This window comes from Cardiocondyla obscurior, linkage group LG04 (assembly GCF_019399895.1).
Source record: "Cardiocondyla obscurior isolate alpha-2009 linkage group LG04, Cobs3.1, whole genome shotgun sequence".
NCBI classification, from domain to species: domain Eukaryota; kingdom Metazoa; phylum Arthropoda; class Insecta; order Hymenoptera; family Formicidae; genus Cardiocondyla; species Cardiocondyla obscurior.
The window spans coordinates 3,088,635-3,104,526 of record NC_091867.1 but is presented as its reverse complement, the minus strand read 5'-3'; the positions used below and the strand labels follow the sequence as shown (position 1 = coordinate 3,104,526).

At 35.7% G+C, this 15,892-nt stretch overlaps 4 protein-coding genes across 7 annotated transcripts; 1 reads left to right on the top strand and 3 right to left on the bottom strand.

The window, feature by feature from the left end:
• Positions 1-1,189: 1,189 nt before the first annotated feature.
• Positions 1,190-3,018, bottom strand: LOC139102179 (uncharacterized). Its single transcript, XM_070655906.1, has 4 exons — positions 2,813-3,018; positions 2,619-2,700; positions 2,236-2,531; positions 1,190-2,093 (listed from the first exon to the last, which is right to left on the bottom strand). The coding sequence occupies exons 1-4, from the start codon at positions 3,016-3,018 to the stop codon at positions 1,856-1,858; spliced, it is 822 nt and encodes a 273-aa protein (XP_070512007.1). The 3' UTR covers positions 1,190-1,855.
• A 206-nt stretch (positions 3,019-3,224) lies between these two features.
• Positions 3,225-4,978, bottom strand: Taf11 (TATA-box binding protein associated factor 11). 3 transcript variants are annotated; one of them, XM_070654888.1, is made up of 6 exons: positions 4,831-4,978; positions 4,259-4,442; positions 3,907-4,172; positions 3,751-3,838; positions 3,560-3,656; positions 3,225-3,485 (listed from the first exon to the last, which is right to left on the bottom strand). In XM_070654888.1, exons 2-6 carry the CDS (start codon positions 4,409-4,411, stop codon positions 3,352-3,354), a joined length of 738 nt encoding a protein of 245 aa, XP_070510989.1. In that variant the 5' UTR covers positions 4,412-4,442; positions 4,831-4,978; the 3' UTR covers positions 3,225-3,351. The 3 variants fall into 3 exon arrangements, with proteins under 3 accessions (XP_070510989.1, XP_070510990.1, XP_070510988.1); XM_070654889.1 differs by having other exon boundaries at positions 4,259-4,439; positions 4,831-4,965; XM_070654887.1 differs by having other exon boundaries at positions 4,624-4,958.
• Positions 4,979-5,052: 74 nt separating this feature from the next.
• LOC139101604 (polymerase delta-interacting protein 3) lies at positions 5,053-8,024 on the top strand. 2 transcript variants are annotated; one of them, XM_070654881.1, is made up of 7 exons: positions 5,053-5,320; positions 5,716-6,128; positions 6,242-6,462; positions 6,537-6,592; positions 6,729-6,900; positions 6,966-7,174; positions 7,360-8,024. In XM_070654881.1, the coding sequence occupies exons 1-7, from the start codon at positions 5,247-5,249 to the stop codon at positions 7,436-7,438; spliced, it is 1,224 nt and encodes a 407-aa protein (XP_070510982.1). In that variant the 5' UTR covers positions 5,053-5,246; the 3' UTR covers positions 7,439-8,024. The 2 variants fall into 2 exon arrangements, with proteins under 2 accessions (XP_070510982.1, XP_070510981.1); XM_070654880.1 differs by having other exon boundaries at positions 6,681-6,900.
• A 282-nt stretch (positions 8,025-8,306) lies between these two features.
• Positions 8,307-15,546, bottom strand: Centrocortin (myosin-11). Its single transcript, XM_070654868.1, is given in 8 exon segments — positions 8,307-10,490; positions 12,156-12,309; positions 12,517-12,785; positions 12,929-13,130; positions 13,773-13,921; positions 14,125-14,237; positions 15,045-15,313; positions 15,315-15,546. Coding segments are annotated over 8 exon segments (2,571 nt in total). The 5' UTR covers positions 15,488-15,546; the 3' UTR covers positions 8,307-9,248.
• Positions 15,547-15,892: the final 346 nt, after the last annotated feature.

The window sequence follows — 15,892 nt, the reverse complement described above, 5'->3', positions numbered from 1 at the left end:
TATTCCTCAAATTTTATTGCTATTGTTACATAATTTAACTTTTATTAATATTTAATGTGATAGATTTTAATCGGTAAAAAATAAAAAAGAAAAAGAGTTTTGGAGATGAGATATTTTTTTTTAGAAGCATAGCGTGTAACGTAGGATATTCAAACAGCTGTTCGTATTGCAAGAATTTCAAACTGTGGTGGATGTTGCAAGATAGGAAAAGATATTCCACTCATGCAGGTCATGGAATTTTCCATCCACGCAATGCCCAAATGTTGTTCATGTTCGTTTCGATGATCAGCATTGCAGGAAAGGTAAATCTCGAACCGGTCTCGGAGAAAGCCACGATCGCCGACCGGTGTGCGATCCGCGATTGCACATAACTTGCGCCCACTCTTATTTATTTATTACCCCCGTGCGATTGTCTACCATTTGATCGTGCCTATTTGTAACCATAAATTATAATCTCTTTTGCGTTTTTAATTAGCCGAACATTCCGCGAGTTCATTCGAGATGATTTTGTAACAGCCAAAATGCTGAATAAATAAATTATTAACGTCGCAAAAAAATGCTACGCTACAATTATAAATTCTATAAATTATTTAAATTTGACTCTAAATAATATAGCATGACATTTCTGATTATATAACAAATTAGTAGTATTCATCTTTCAACAGTATATGCCTTTCATTAATTCTTTAATTATTTCAGTTTCCCAATCATATTAAATTTATTTTAATTACATTTTTAAGTTATTTTATACAAAAATCGAAATCGTATTACCTTGTTTTATTTGCGGCCGAATATTGTCAGTTTTGTCATCGTCACGATAAATTAGATGACTTTTCCGTCGGAATCTGTCCAATTTTATTTTTGATGGTTTAATATCATTTTTAACGGCAATAGGTTTAATCTTAGATAATGCCCTGTCAACTTCGAAAGTGGCTTCTTTGAAGACTAAAATTCGAAAGTTATTTTATATAGGAAAAAGGTGTTCCGCATTTGAATTATAGGTATATAAAGCATCAGATTACCCATAAAAAGCAGGAATACGGTAAAATAGGCAAAGACCAACCGAGTTTTTTCCATATTTTATTTTTATATGCCATAAATAAATATGGAATAAAGATACTACACCGAAGTTTGTTCTACATCAATCTGCATTATATATGAAGTAATCTACAACAAATATCAATTTCTATATAAATTTAAAAGCTAATTCATACGTCACTCGTCGATTTTTTAAGATAGGATAAATAATGTAATGTAAATTTTTAATGTGCAATGCAGCAAAAATTTCCCGTCCCACTTAAACAGACTGCGGACTGTCGGTTGTACATACTTTTAATATTTTCTTTAAATACAACCGGTGTGGTTAAAAATTTTTTATGCATTTCACATTATTTCCCTGAAAAAAATAGGTATATATTAATACAAATATATAATATACAAATATATAAAAAAAATATATAAATATACATAAAATATATGTAATAAGACAATTAAATAAAGAATTTGTAAAAAAAAGCATGCGACTTGCCAATCTGCTAGAGCTTCAGCGGAGTTGTAGAAATCTGCCGGTGTCTGTAACATAAAATCTTGTTATAAAGCAGTCGTGAAACGCAATATCCCGGTGCACTATGGAAAATTTAATAATAATATATCTAATTGCGCATCGCACGGATTAAACATAAGATACCAATTTAAATATATATATATAAATATTTTTTATCGATGTAAATATATTTTTTTTATTGCATACAGAATGTAAGCGTTTTTATTTGTACATTTTTGAGGCCGCGCTCGATGCTTTCGCATAATGATGTCGAGAAGTCTTGTCGGTATGCTTTCGCAAATCGCAAACAAATCATGACTTTATCCCAAGCCAGCCGAGAAAACCTTTAGCACTACAATCCTGGAGACGGCAGTTTCTCAGCTGCGCTTTTTTTAGGCCTTTAATGCAATCTGCGGATAAACAATGACGCCAACGAACCTGTCGTCCTCGCCCGCAGGTCACACTGCATGCGGTCCAAATACTCCAATTGCCCCACGATACCGAATCTACGGTGAGAGGTAAAAGAAACGCTATAACACCATATCCCTCTCATACGGCGTTACTTTGTTTTTGTACTTTATAATATAAGAAACTACACTTCTTCTCAAAGCAGAATAGACATTTAGTGAAGATGGTGAAGAGTAAAAGAAAAACATCTAGTTTTCCTCATTATCCGATTGTGATTTTTTTACACTATCTTTCTCACATTGTTTTTATTACCTGTGTCTTTGTCCTTTGATTCGATATTTTTTGTAGCATTTCGTTTTTCCTTAGTTAATCTCGACATTCTCGCCGTAATAGATGAGTCGTAATGTTTCACGTTATAAAATCTGCTGCTATCTTTAACAGGGTGAGTTCTCGAAAAGATTTGCTTGTAGCTAAGTAACTTTCGCCGATAGATCATATCAGTATTTGACTGGGACAGATGTAAATTTCTTATTGCGTTTTTCAAGTAATACTGTTGCAAAATCGACGTCTTGTTCTCCACCTAATACATGAAATATTAGTTAACTAAACATGTAACAGAAATCTCGAAGCTATATGTCTTAAGATATTTGCTTTCCACTTGAGAAACCTTGGGTTTATTTGTTGCTAATTGTTGATTGGAGTGGTGATAGGATCCTGAATAAAGGCCCAAATAGTAGCGTTTCTCATTACTGAGAAATTCGAAGTTAATTAGACAAAACTCGAGGAGTAAATCATCATATACAAAAATGAGAACGTTTATAGGCATAGATAATACTCTTCGAGCAAACGTAGCAACCTTACCTCTTAAATTCGTTTAAATCAATAGTTGACACTTTATTGTGCCCATAACTGGGCGTGTTAACTGCAACTACTTCAGCGGTACATGATTTTGGTAAACTTAATATTTCATAATTCACGCATCTAAAGTAAATATTGTACATCAAAATTAGTTTAAGTAATATTTGCATATCATATTTTCGATTCTCATATCGCGTGGTTATGGACATGTATGAATATCGATAAAAAATTTAAATGTATCTAAGTTCACAGAATAAAATCGTAATATTAAACTGTAAAATCTAATAATACTTCAAACAAATAAAAGGAAATATAAAATTATGTTCATGCAAAGTTGTATATTAGATACTTTAATAATTAAATTAAATGTTAAAATATCTGTATTAACACGTCTTAACGATTTAATAGTAAGATGTAAAACGTTACATTAATTTATATTTCAAAATTACTATGTAGTTTATACATTAATATAAAAATACACGTGACAATGCTTAATCTACTTGAAGATAAAATAGATAAAATCATATATTAATATCACGTAATTATAATCTGAAAAAAGCTTTGTTCGCTCGACCATTCGGTATTTGACCCTGCAGCCTTAATCTGCGAACAGCCTCTCTTAGATGTTTTGGTTGTAATGGACCAGTCTCGTTTTGGGCCTCCATAACGTCTAAAGCTGTATAACAAGCATAAAAATTTAGAATAAAATTCTAATGATTTTTAATAATATCAATAAGAAATAACTCTTACCTTCTTCAACAATCTCGCCGACAAATACTTTAGCTATTCCTGACATTGCTATAACAACATTTTGAGACACCGAACAACCTGTTATCGTTTGCATGATCTAAAAAAACATATTTATTATAATACTTTGTTAATAATAAAATACAATTTTTTAAATATAAATAATAGTAAAACAGAAAAATTAACAATGATACCCTCTTTATAGCTGCTTTTGGAAATGCAGATCGTCTATACATCTCGTATCTATCCAGTTGATCTTCAGTGAAATTAGATACTAACACCCTGTAAACATATAATTCTTAAGTATATTCTTAAGCCAGTGTATAAACACTTGGATATTAAATACATACTGCATCTTTTCTCTTTCCTCTTCTTCTATCTCCTTTTTGCTTTTCTCCTTACTTTCTCGTCTTTCTTTTGTGCTGACTGGATTAGCGCGAGGTATTATAATGTCGTTACTGAATATGTCTTCTGCAGTCTGTTCTTCTTCTTTCGCGTCAAGTTCTTGCTTCATAGTCTCCATCGTTTCGTCAATAGGACAGGCAGAATTAGATCCTGTATTTTCTATTTCTTCAGGATCTGACTGTGATTGAGAGCTCATTGCATCTGATTCAGTCTAAATTATAAATAATATAATTAATTTAAAAATTAAAAATTTTAAACTACTTGTTGAATTTAATGCTTTGACAGGATTCAATATACCTTAACTTGCATATGGTCATTCTCTATAGTTTCAATATCCTTAGACCCTAAATTATCTGTTGGACTATTCTTGTTTTCTTTATGTTCCTTGGCATCTTTATGTTCGTCTTCTCTTTCATCTCCAGAATCTTCTTTGCCAAATATATTATCCATGTTTAAAATTTTTTTTCAATAAATAAGCCTGCTGCATGGTGATAAATAGAAAAAAATATTTAATAATTAATATAAACCATTTATAAATTAAAAAAATAAAGAAGTAGAAAAATTAATTGATTACTTATTTAGATTCGTACGTACGGTAAAAAAAAAAAAAAAAAAAAAAAAAACTGCACAACAAAGCCAATAGTTTATTGGTCGCTACTCACTGCTAGGTTCAGGTTAAGTTTACTGCTTCGACTGTATTGCAATGAAAAATCTAAGAGGAGTCTGTTCCATTTTTCGTTGCAAAAACATTAATTAAAAATATTTTTCTTTTTACAAATTAATCCTCAAATATCCTAAACCACAAACAGAAATCTATACCGATATATATTACTGTAAAACAGTTGTAAAATAATATCGATCTGACTTGCCGTTTATTTGTACGGTAAATTTGGAGGGAGGCGCCGTGGCGGCTCGTGGCGGATTCCGTTGGAACGATAATTATTAATGTAATAAAATTATTATTGGTATATACATATGCATTTTACATTTACACAATATTTACGAATAAATTAGTAACATATATCTCGATGACGAACCGGACAGTTAGTTCCGACCAAGTTCGCTACGAGGCACCACTTCCTTGGCGTGATGTAGCGTTCCCGGCGTTCTCGTCCCGAGCCGAGCCGAATAGGCCCTGTAGACCGAGTAGTGTCGCTAAACGCAGTCTGAGGCACCTGAATCCTATAGCTGGCTGCTCTTCAAACAATCGGTTTGGGCCTGGTTTTTTTCCCCTCTGGTGTCGATACTTTCGGTATCGTGTTCTGCGTTACCAAGTTGTTTCGTTATGGCTGATGTGGGCCTGAGCCTTGATGATATAATTAAGAAGTCGAAATCAGTAGGAATGAGAGGCAAAGGAGGGTAAGACAAATTTTAGTAAACCGCTAATTGAAACCGGACTACCGCTAACGTTAAGTCCGCGTTGATAACCTAAACGCGATCGCGTTTTTTTTTCTTTTCTCATTGGTAAAATGTACCTCGTACGCGTAAACCTTTGGAATTCTCGTACTTTAAGTCACATCGTTTGATAGCCGTTTAGAATAAAACGCGCGAATGTAATTGGCAATGAATGGGATATCTCGGTATAAAATTTGTCAATTGTACTTCTTTTATGATGGCAGTGCATACGCCCGCTTGCACGATAAAAGCATATACCGCGATTTCTCGATGTTACATATGGGAATACGTTTGCCGGGTTGCTTTTTTTTCACAATGATTTTTTTATAATCAAGCAATATATTTGTATAATTGCGTAGAATACGTAGGGGTGTCAACCGAGGATCACGGGCTAATGGCTCAGTGAGAGGACGTACCTCGCAGACGATCACTGATGCACGGTTTAAGATAATCCAAAAAAATCGTGAAAAGCTTACTGATGCCAGGGACAAGCTTGCCGAAATAGCAAAGCAGAGTGACGCAAGACTTAAGTTAGATAAGATTCGTGCATCTCATTACAAGAAGATAGATCCTCTTTCAGGAATTTCACGTAAAACTGGCCGAAATGGCAGGCTCTCGTTATCAACGAACAAGGTGCCACATTTGATGCAGCATGTATTGCCGCCGAATATTCCAAACAATTATATACCGCCTTCTCCAAGAGCTGTTGGGTATAGACCACCTCTTGCTGAACCCCCTTATTTAACAGATATGAGTATGGATTATGCCAATGGTAGGTGAAGAATAATGTGCAGTTTATATGCATATTTTAAAATGTATTTTAATATTATTAAAATAATCGTTTTTTTTTTTAAAGGAGTTCTTAGGTTAGCTTTATTGTTGTAGATTATATAACTGATTCATCTTCATTGCGAAGAACTGTAAGTAATGAGTATGCACCAACGCCTCCACCTCCACCCCCAGTGTTCAATATTAATCCGATTTCTCCTTACACCTGGGTAAAGTCCAGAAATGCTAATGTAACTAGGATTCAAGCTCGAAAATCTGAGCTCGAGAAGGAACGAGAAAGACAAAGAGATTACAAGCTCGCTGCGCGCTCTGCAATGGTAAATAATTTAATTATCTTTGAGAAAAATTTATATTATTTTTATTAGATTAAATCACAAAAACTTTGACGTAGGTAAAAACTGTTTCGTCTCCTTATAAAGACGATTGGAGTTTTGGCACGAAATCAAGGTAAATATTTTATATGAGCAAGTAACTTATACAGAACACTGAAATATTAATTGATCAGTGTAAATAGACACTATAATTTTGAATATAGGACAATTGTAGCTGAAGACACAGCAGATTCCAAGTACTATGATTCTAGAAATCTACGAGAAATAGGAGTTAAATCACGTCTTGATTCATCTACTGATAAAACAAGAACAATGGGTGTTTTGTCCCGACCAAAAACGAGTTCCGCTTCATCAGCACAATCAAACGGCTATCGAATTGTAGTATCCAACTTGCAAGCTAATGTCACACAAGAAGATATCAAGGTATATAAAAAAAAAAAAAATTTGAAAGTTTTTGCTGTATCAACAAAAAATATTGTATTCTGTAGGAATTATTCGAAGACGTTGGAGAATTGCTCGTTTCAAGACTAGTACGTCCGGGTACAGCGGAAGTAATCTATAAAACATTGAAAGATGCAACTAAAGCAGTTGAAACTTATCACAATCGACAATTAGACGGCCATCCAATGAAATGTCTTCTTGTTAATCCGCGACCAAAAAATAATCCTACTGGACCAGCTGTCCGATCTCTTACAGAGTAAGTAGCCTGTAGTATAGGTAATTTAAAAATTCAAAGTAAATAACTTGATAAATATAGAACATCTGACTTCGCGTGAGGCGACTCTCATTATGAGAAAACCAATTTGTATCGCGAAAAAGCAGTAACAATGATTCGATCTAACACGCTTTTTTAAGATTGGATTTTTTTGTTCGTTTTTACAGATCGAGACGTAGTATCAGCTCGAGTTATGTACAACCAAGTTTAGGAGCGGTGCATCGCGCATTATTCGACGATTCTTAATTGAATGTATTCATCTGAATATAAGACGATATGAAGTAAAAATGTCTTATATGCATATGTAAGTGACAACATGCAAATTATTCTTAGGAAAGCGAATGGTGAAATAACAAAACAGATCGCGCGTTTCTTTATGCGCAGCTCCAATTCTTAGTTATAATTATATTAATAATCTTATATCACTCACATTAACTTTAGTCTATACGTGGTCTATACGACCAATGACACTAGAACGCTCGTAAATTATTTTTCATTTTTAGAAATAAACATCTCTTGTATTTTATACATTTTTTAATTATACCTTTATTGTTCTTTATCTTATACTAAATACAATAAGTTACAGTAAGAACTTCAAATATTAAGTATCGTCAACTATCCTTCGATATTAAAAATAACAGAAAGAATTTTGGCGTTCTGGTGTTAAAATATAGAAATAAATTTATATTAAAATAATACTTGCGAAACTGCAAGTATCAGCTGCTTGTACATTTAATATCTCCAAATAAAAAAATAATAGCCACCCATTAACTTTGATATTCTTAAAATGTAATATAGATATTTAAATAAAGTCGTCATAACTATTCGCAAATGCAGTTATACAAATAAATTATGATCCAATGAGATAGACGCTATTAATAAAAAAAATAAAAATATATTAAAAAAAAATAAAATAATGTTATTAGTGTGAGCATCTAAACTACAAACGTAAACTTTAACATCTTGAATGAGATTTTATATCGTCTTAGTAAGATTTACAGAAATATTATTTAAAAAGTATATGATAAAATACTACATAAATTAATTTCATTAAGGATCTCTTTTTTTCTAGTTAACTGTTGAATAAAGAACAAAAGAAAAGAAGAAAAAATGATTTAATACGATAAAGAATTTATTTATTTATACGTACAACATCATCACAATATTCATATCTATAAAATACAAAAGCTAACACACCACGCATGCTGTTGCTGACATGCATTAAAAGTCACCTCTCCGAAAAAAAAAAGTATACGTTATCGAAGAATAGTGCGAGTTTTAGAGTCGGAAGTTGATATTTTGACACGGAGAGTAAATGGCACATGAGGAAATTTTTCTCTTCTCCGTAACGACTAACGACGGTACCACAGGGGACCAATACTTCCCGTCGTATATTCACCGCATGGAAGGAAGGGATATACAATAGAATACGAAATTTTAACTTAAGGCTTACGCGGACGCGCCCGTTAGTGCCTAGAATCATGCCGCTACACATGTCCGCATCGAATATTTACAGGAAAGTACAAAACAATACTGAGTCCCATTGTGGGATAAATAATACGAATTAACCCTTTCGCTACAACGAAATTGGTCATTGGTAAACGAGACACTCGATGCCGATAAATATAGCAATACATTTAAACACACGGATCGGAATTTAGCATTCCGAATATACTATAATTATGCTTTATATTATTATATGTATTTTCTTTGATAATACTTTTTTAGGATAATATTTTTATTTAAAACTGAGTATTTTTTAAACTATCTTTTGTTTTAAAGCGACACAATCGCCTGAAATATATATACGTTTCGTAACGAGTAACCATAGTCATTCATGATAGCGAAAGAGTTAACGCGTGAAGTCTACTCTAACAGCACGTTCAAAAGACGTTCTCAAAAGTCATCTAGAGGATGTTTCGTAAGTTCTCTACATGATCTATAAATATCTTTTAGACATGTGCTGTTAATGTATCCTAGTCGAAATACAATCAAAATCCAAATATAAAATTCTACAACTTGTACGTGCTTTGCTTCGCCTAATCATTCGTCCTATTTAATTTCTACGACAATAATGATGGTGATTATTATTAGCTCTAGGTTTGTTGTTAGGCGTACGAAGAACTTCTGCATAAGACATCTCTAATCGCTTCAATCGAGCCACTTCTTCCGATGCGGTGCTAGGTTTGAAATCCTTATACTCGTAATTGTTATGCTGCTGTTCGTGAGGACCACGCGTAGGACCGAACTTTTTATTATCTCTCGCCCGGTTCGGATATGCATTGTGCTGACCGTTCCATACACTGGAATTCTCATGCTCGGCAGGGTTGAATGGTTTGAATCTTCTTCGACCACCGCCGCTAGGCTTTGCCGGCACGAATTTTGGATTCGTCGTGGGAATGACGTCCGATGTTGTTCGATCGTTAAACTTCTTACCGAAACTTTTCTTCACCGTGGACTTCTTACGAACACGTAAATTAAGAGAGACGTAATCCATTTTGCAAGTCGCGTCTTTTACAGGCTGCTGATTCACAGCGATGCCGTTGGACTTGTTATCAGATTGTTGGCTATTCTTCGGATTGGCTGGACTGACAGATTGCATCCTGAAGACTGGTTCGGAGACGACTGACGATACCATGGAGGACATAATGCTTTGATTGTCGTCTGTTGCTTCGCTTTGTAAATCTTCTTGGAACGACACATCGTACTTTGCCTGCGACGTAGCAGAATCGTCTAGTAACGGTAGCTTCTCGCCTTCGTCCTTTGCTTCGGCCGCTCGTTTCAAAACGCTGAAGATTTCACTGAAGAGTTGTCGGTATTCGGGCGTCTTGTGGAACCTACTTTCGAACGTACTGTTGTCGTCGTAGATGCTGAATTTGCAGTCCTCACCGTCGGCGATGGAGCACAGGAATGAGCCCGGTCTGCCATCAGTTTGCGTTGTTTTATTACTGGTCTCGTCCGAGAAGCCCGATGATGAGGTTTCCGCTTCAGAAAAATCAGTGGGAGTGGCTGAAAAGGGTTTCTTGCTAACGCTCTCGGGTTTGATTCGCGAGGCAACCTTTGTCGATTCCGGAGCTGTGGCAGTCTCGACCTCGGAAGTAGCGGGATAAAAATTGTTAAACTCTCCGGACATCTCGAGCTCCTCCTGCAACGACATACATGTCGCGGGTATGGTATCCTTGCGACGGGGCTGGCAATGTCTCTGCACTTCCAATAAAGCTTGATACTTCTCTACCAAGACTCGATAAGGATTTGCATTGTCCTGTTCGTCGGTACCTTCGTTCTTGCTGCTTGTATCCTGTATGCAGGTAATGTGTATGCAATTGAAATTATGAAAATGGGTACATAAAAAAATTTAATTGTGATTAATATGAATATTTAATTAAGGAAAAGTTATACGTACGAGAAAAGCGATTAGCGTTTCAACTTTACTACAAATAGATAAAAGTTATACATCTTACAGTCAAAACCCGATCTGTCAAAGCCTGTTTTATTAGACAGATCTAATTGTAATTAAAAAAAATATATATATATAATTAAAACCCTTTGTGAAATAGTATAATAATCTTTATCTTTAATTCGCAGGAAAAGGGAAGTGTGAGATATACCTTGCTTCGTGTGGAACGTTATGAAACTGCTAAATAATCTAATTGTCTGCTTAAAAAATAGATTTTAACGGATTTTGATTTTAACATGTATAACTTTTATTCATTTTTACTTTTTTTTTATTTGCGTTAGTAATTAGAGTTAGTAATTATAGTGTTGCGTAGAAATAAAGGATAGCTCTAGGATGAGGAAAGCAGAAAGGCAAAGAACCTGCCAGATTTATAGGATATTATAAAGATTGTAAAAAGTTTTATGAACAAATATATTTTATTTAAGATCTTATAAATCTGGCACTCATACATTGTACAAAATCGGTTAAAATAATTCGACTAGACGCTGTGATTTTAATAACAAGAGCTATCATGCTTAGAACAACAGCACAAGCACAGTTATTTACATTTACATGTTCTAGATATTTAATATTGCCAATAAATGCACACAATCTTAATCTTTGAAAATTAAAAAAATTAAGTCGTCGATTTTTCGCAATATTAAAGATTAACACAGTCTTAACATTAGAATAACGTCTTACGCTCCAGTAGATAATTAATTTTCCCTAAATAAAAATGAACTTTTCAATAAAATTAAATTTTATTATTGTTAAATAATAAAATTTTTTTGTATTATATATGTATAACACGCGCATACGCGTATTATTAATATATTATTTAAACTCGTGCGTTATTTTATAGATAATGCTTAATTACCTATAAAATTTTTGGTCTTTTCGATTTACTAACTTGAAAATTAAGTTTAAAAATTAAAAATGATATACTTTTGGCCAGAACCGTATAATTATTAATAAATAATTATTAATAAATTAATTGTGTATTAAAACTTGTTTGAAAAACTGTTTTTAAAAGTTAAATTTATATATTTTAATAATCAAAATCAATCAAATTATTTTATAAATTAACATATTGTGTTAAAAAGTTTTTGATTTTTGATACTTAAATAGCCAAAGCCTAAGGACAATCAGAGACATTTTGCGGAAAATAAACAACGGTATTTGAAAAGGCATGAGCAGTATTGGAATAATAAAATGCGTTCTAATATAGACAATCGCTTCGGGAAAATGAAATAGCAATAATGGCACTTTCGCACAAATAAATATCCTCCATAACAACGAATTATACCATTTACGTTCTGTCTTTGGCTTGGATTTCGCAAAGTTTGTCATTTCCTAAAGCAGATAAAAGATAATTACTATGCTAGGCAAGCAAAGCTGATTGTGAAACTAAAAGAAGCGGCGTAACGACAAAGTCGAGCAAAAGAGAGACTTGATTCATGCAAACGTAGATTTACTAGAACGATTCGCAAGGATGAATAATATATTTAAAAAAACAAGAGAAAATACCTGCGTATTTAATTCGGAGTCACGTTGATTCTCACTAATTAACGACTCAGCCATACTTATGTCATCGTACTCCTCTTGATCCAGCATTATGGAAAGTTCATCGTGCGTCGTCGTATCCATGCCGCGTAAACAGCGCCCGCATAATTGACCACGTCTACAAAAACATTTTTATTTGCCTTACAAACATTGTCATGCCCATATTATCGCATAAAACTTTTTTGTCCAGTCAGTTCAATAATGTATGCGATTTTCAATTCATTTCATTTACGTTAAAATGATTTTTTTTTCGCGGTATAATTTTTAATTATGTGTAAAAACCGAGCGCCTCGTTCTAAAGAAAGGGAGATGAATGAGAACGGACCTGACTTCCTCTAAAGTGTTAATCTCGTCTTGTAAACTTTTCACGTCTTGTGCCTTGTTACGCCACTCCGTTAATTGTTCTTCCAATGTGCTGTTTTCCTGCACCAAAGTAGTTAGCTGTTGACTGAGCTCGGAGACCTTCTTCTGCTCTCTAGCCCTTTGATTGCGAGCATCTTGTAGCTGTCTCAATAGCTTAGTCATCTCTTCGTCGCTCGCCGCGATCGCCTCGGTCATTTCTTGGGAAGACTTCGGCGATATCGGGGCAGCTCTCTGAAAACGAGAAAAAAAAAATCGTGAACAAGTATTTTCCTGAAAACGTCATTGTCTTTATTATTCACTAAATATGAAGAAAATAATAAAATAATGACGCTTGAGTCGATTTTTGCCACTGTGGGAAGTACAAATAATCGTACCTCTTTTTCGCTGCCACCTTGCATGTCCGAAGTTTCCCAATCCGTGCTCTGTTGCTGATGAAGCTGTTGATGTTGATGATGTTGTTGCGCATTACTCCTAGACGGACTTGTGGCATGCTGGCGCAGTCGTTCGGTCAATTCGTCAATCTTCTTCTGAAGCTCCTCGCATTTTATTTCCAGATTCTCGATAGTCATGGATTGGCTGGCCGCGCGAAAATTGTTATATGATTATCAGTAGGAATCTCATTATTGCGGAACGTTGCACGGTATTGCAATTTCTCTGACGGTCGGACATCTGTTCGAAATGTCGCCTCGCTCGGAGAAATGCGCCGCCAAGTTTCACCGGAATTTCGGGTCAAACGTGGCGAATCGAACCGTAAGGCGTTCGTAATTCGAGAACGTTGATCCGAAATTCCGATGGAGTTTCGTAAACGGGCGGTGTATCAATAACAAAAAGGCTTATCGTTTGGAGAAATAGATTTCATTAGGGAGATTAAGATAGTGTTAAATGGAAAAATAATACTTAATAACTTTCCATGAACTTTAATTGTATCGGACGGTGCATGAATTATGCATTTAGAAAGGTGAGCTTGGAACGGTTCACATATCCGATACAATACGCGAAGCTAACAAGATATAATAACAAATCTCGTTAACGGTGCTAATAGTACTTGTAGCAGAATCTTATCTAGAATATCAAGCGGTATCTTTCTTTCAAATAAGAGTGCCAATTTTTCTTTCTTTTTTTTTTTTTCTCTTTTGTTTTCTTTTCTATAGTTGAAAACGTTTCCGAAACCGAAGAAGCGGCATTAAAAAAGAAGTGAAGAAGGATAAACGCGCTCACCTCTTGATTAGTTTCTTATCACTCGTGTTCTCGATTACCAGATGATGATTCGCACGTTCCAGATCCTGCACGCTGACTTCCAGCTGCTCGTAGACTTTCAGCCGCGTATTGTTCACCTCCCTCAGGGCAGCAGTCTGCTTTTTCATGTACTACGGAACGAATAAATGGCACGCGTATTCATCGGGCAGTGCAATTTCGAGGTCGAGCGACTCGGCAAATCGTTCGCGACTCGCATTTTTTTTTTTTACAACGTTCAGTGATTCTATTTATTTTATAAAAATGCTAAAAAAAACGCGGGAGCTATTGATAACATTATTACGGGATGATTATTTATTTTACTGTTTTTATATACCTCGATTTCTTGTGTTTGCTCCTCCACAGTAGCTTGCTGCAACTTGACAATATTCTCCAGCTCCTTATTCCGTTCCAAAAGAGTCTTGCCGAGCTCTGCTGCCAATTGCAGATCTGCGCAAAACGTAAAACATAGTTTTGCATTAACACTTTTACTACCTCGCGAATATTTCTTACCCACGAGCCTATTTGTTTCTAATTAAAAATTTCTAAATAAAAACATTAAGTTTTCTGCTATGCTATCGGTGAAACCGAAAGATATTCGGAGGAATATCAGTGTTAACGGTCTTGACAGAGTTAACCCGGGTTGAATAATAATGAACTACATACAGCAACCTGCCCAGCGGTCGCTGCAGGTTGGAATTTCCCGTGCGGCGCGAACGCCCTGGTTCACGCTCACGGCACTCCCTCATTCTGACACCGGCTAGGGCCAAGGACCTTCGCGATGAGCAAAACGACCAAGCTACTGTTTCGCGATAACTCGGTGTCGCGACGAGGCAACGGTGACCCGTAAAGTTCACGGACGAACTTAACTCTTTCGTCTGCGTCGACGGAGACGGCGCGAAAATCCCACAATCTCGTTTCCAGATTATAATATTTTTCAAACTAAAAGAGGTTTAGCTATACGTGCACGCGCGATAAAACGCAGCCTTATAAAAGATATATTTACTTCGCCGAATTAGCATTTCCGACAAAGTAAAGATATATTTCTTCTACTCCCCTTCGTCTTCTTTTTTATTCACATCGAGTATAATCCGCCACGTGATAACAATCGTAACGATCTACACCTCTCTTAACATTATCACTTCTTTCGTACTGAACCATCTTCTTGATCACAATATCACACGTGAACGTCAACGGCACTGTCAATCTTTACCGCACGCATTCCAATCGCCTCCTTCTACGCTCGCGCGTACTTACTACTTTCAGAAGAGGAGCCTTTCAGGCTTTTAAGATATGCGAGCTCGATAGAATAATCCCAGCCTTCTAACGAATTGGTCTGGGTCTGCGGGTCCCAGACCACGTCCACACTTTGCCCGCTCATGGCTCGCTCGTGATGGGACCTGCCAGCTCTCGTCGTTGCCCTTTTCGACATGCAACCGGTTCCGTCGGAGGCAGCCGGTCTTCTGCAATTCTGTGGTAGCCAGCTCGATCGAAAGGACGTGTGCCCACCGAGTGGTAATCCAACTCCCACCTTCCACAGCTCTCGCTTCCCTCCGCTTGCCTTTCTTACACTTCTGGGTCCGACTTTTGCTCCCCCGGTCTCTCCTCATCGCCGTTCTGATCGAGAGGACACCGAGAAGGTCCCACTTCACCACCTTGTGGTCACTTTCCAGTAATAGTTTGGAATTTCTATTAGGCATCTGTAAGCGCGATGACACTTGGACTGAATTTTACTCAATTTAATCCCGTCAAAACGAGAGGATTGACTTTTAGATTTATAAAAGAATGAGGCAATATAAATCATTAAAAACTGCTTGTTTTTTTTTATTTTTTATTTTTTTTTACTATTTTAAAGCGGAAGACGATACATTAATTCAATCACTGTTTTTTCTCTCTCTCTTTCGGAAGCGCTCAGCTCCCCTAAATGCTTCTTCGATACTCTCACTGTAGAGTCCTCATCCTTTCCCTTCGGCCTTTCTACCCGGTTAGTTCCCGTCGTTCGTGGGATGCTCCGACGCGATAAGAGAAGGTGTCCCACTTCTGTAGATCTTTCGTCGCGCGCGCGAGCGTATCTTCCCATCGAAAGAAATGGGGGCTGTAGGTTG

What these genes read in the sequence shown, in the direction of transcription:
- LOC139102179 (XM_070655906.1), bottom strand. Translation starts at nt 3,018, where the DNA reads ATGTCCATAACCACGCGATATGAGAATCGAAAATATGATATGCAAATA. An exon ending in TAGCAACAAATAAACCCAAG is followed by an intron (nt 2,532 to 2,618) that starts GTTTCTCAAGTG and finishes TTCATGTATTAG; the next exon opens with GTGGAGAACAAGACGTCGAT. An exon ending in AACAATGTGAGAAAGATAGT is followed by an intron (nt 2,094 to 2,235) that starts GTAAAAAAATCA and finishes TAACGCCGTATG; the next exon opens with AGAGGGATATGGTGTTATAG.
- LOC139101604 (XM_070654880.1), top strand. Translation starts at nt 5,247, where the DNA reads ATGGCTGATGTGGGCCTGAGCCTTGATGATATAATTAAGAAGTCGAAA. An exon ending in GGAATGAGAGGCAAAGGAGG is followed by an intron (nt 5,321 to 5,715) that starts GTAAGACAAATT and finishes ATAATTGCGTAG; the next exon opens with AATACGTAGGGGTGTCAACC. An exon ending in TCGCTGCGCGCTCTGCAATG is followed by an intron (nt 6,463 to 6,536) that starts GTAAATAATTTA and finishes ACTTTGACGTAG; the next exon opens with GTAAAAACTGTTTCGTCTCC.
- Taf11 (XM_070654888.1), bottom strand. Translation starts at nt 4,411, where the DNA reads ATGGATAATATATTTGGCAAAGAAGATTCTGGAGATGAAAGAGAAGAC. An exon ending in GAGGAAAGAGAAAAGATGCA is followed by an intron (nt 3,839 to 3,906) that starts GTATGTATTTAA and finishes ATATGTTTACAG; the next exon opens with GGTGTTAGTATCTAATTTCA. An exon ending in CGGCGAGATTGTTGAAGAAG is followed by an intron (nt 3,486 to 3,559) that starts GTAAGAGTTATT and finishes CTTGTTATACAG; the next exon opens with CTTTAGACGTTATGGAGGCC.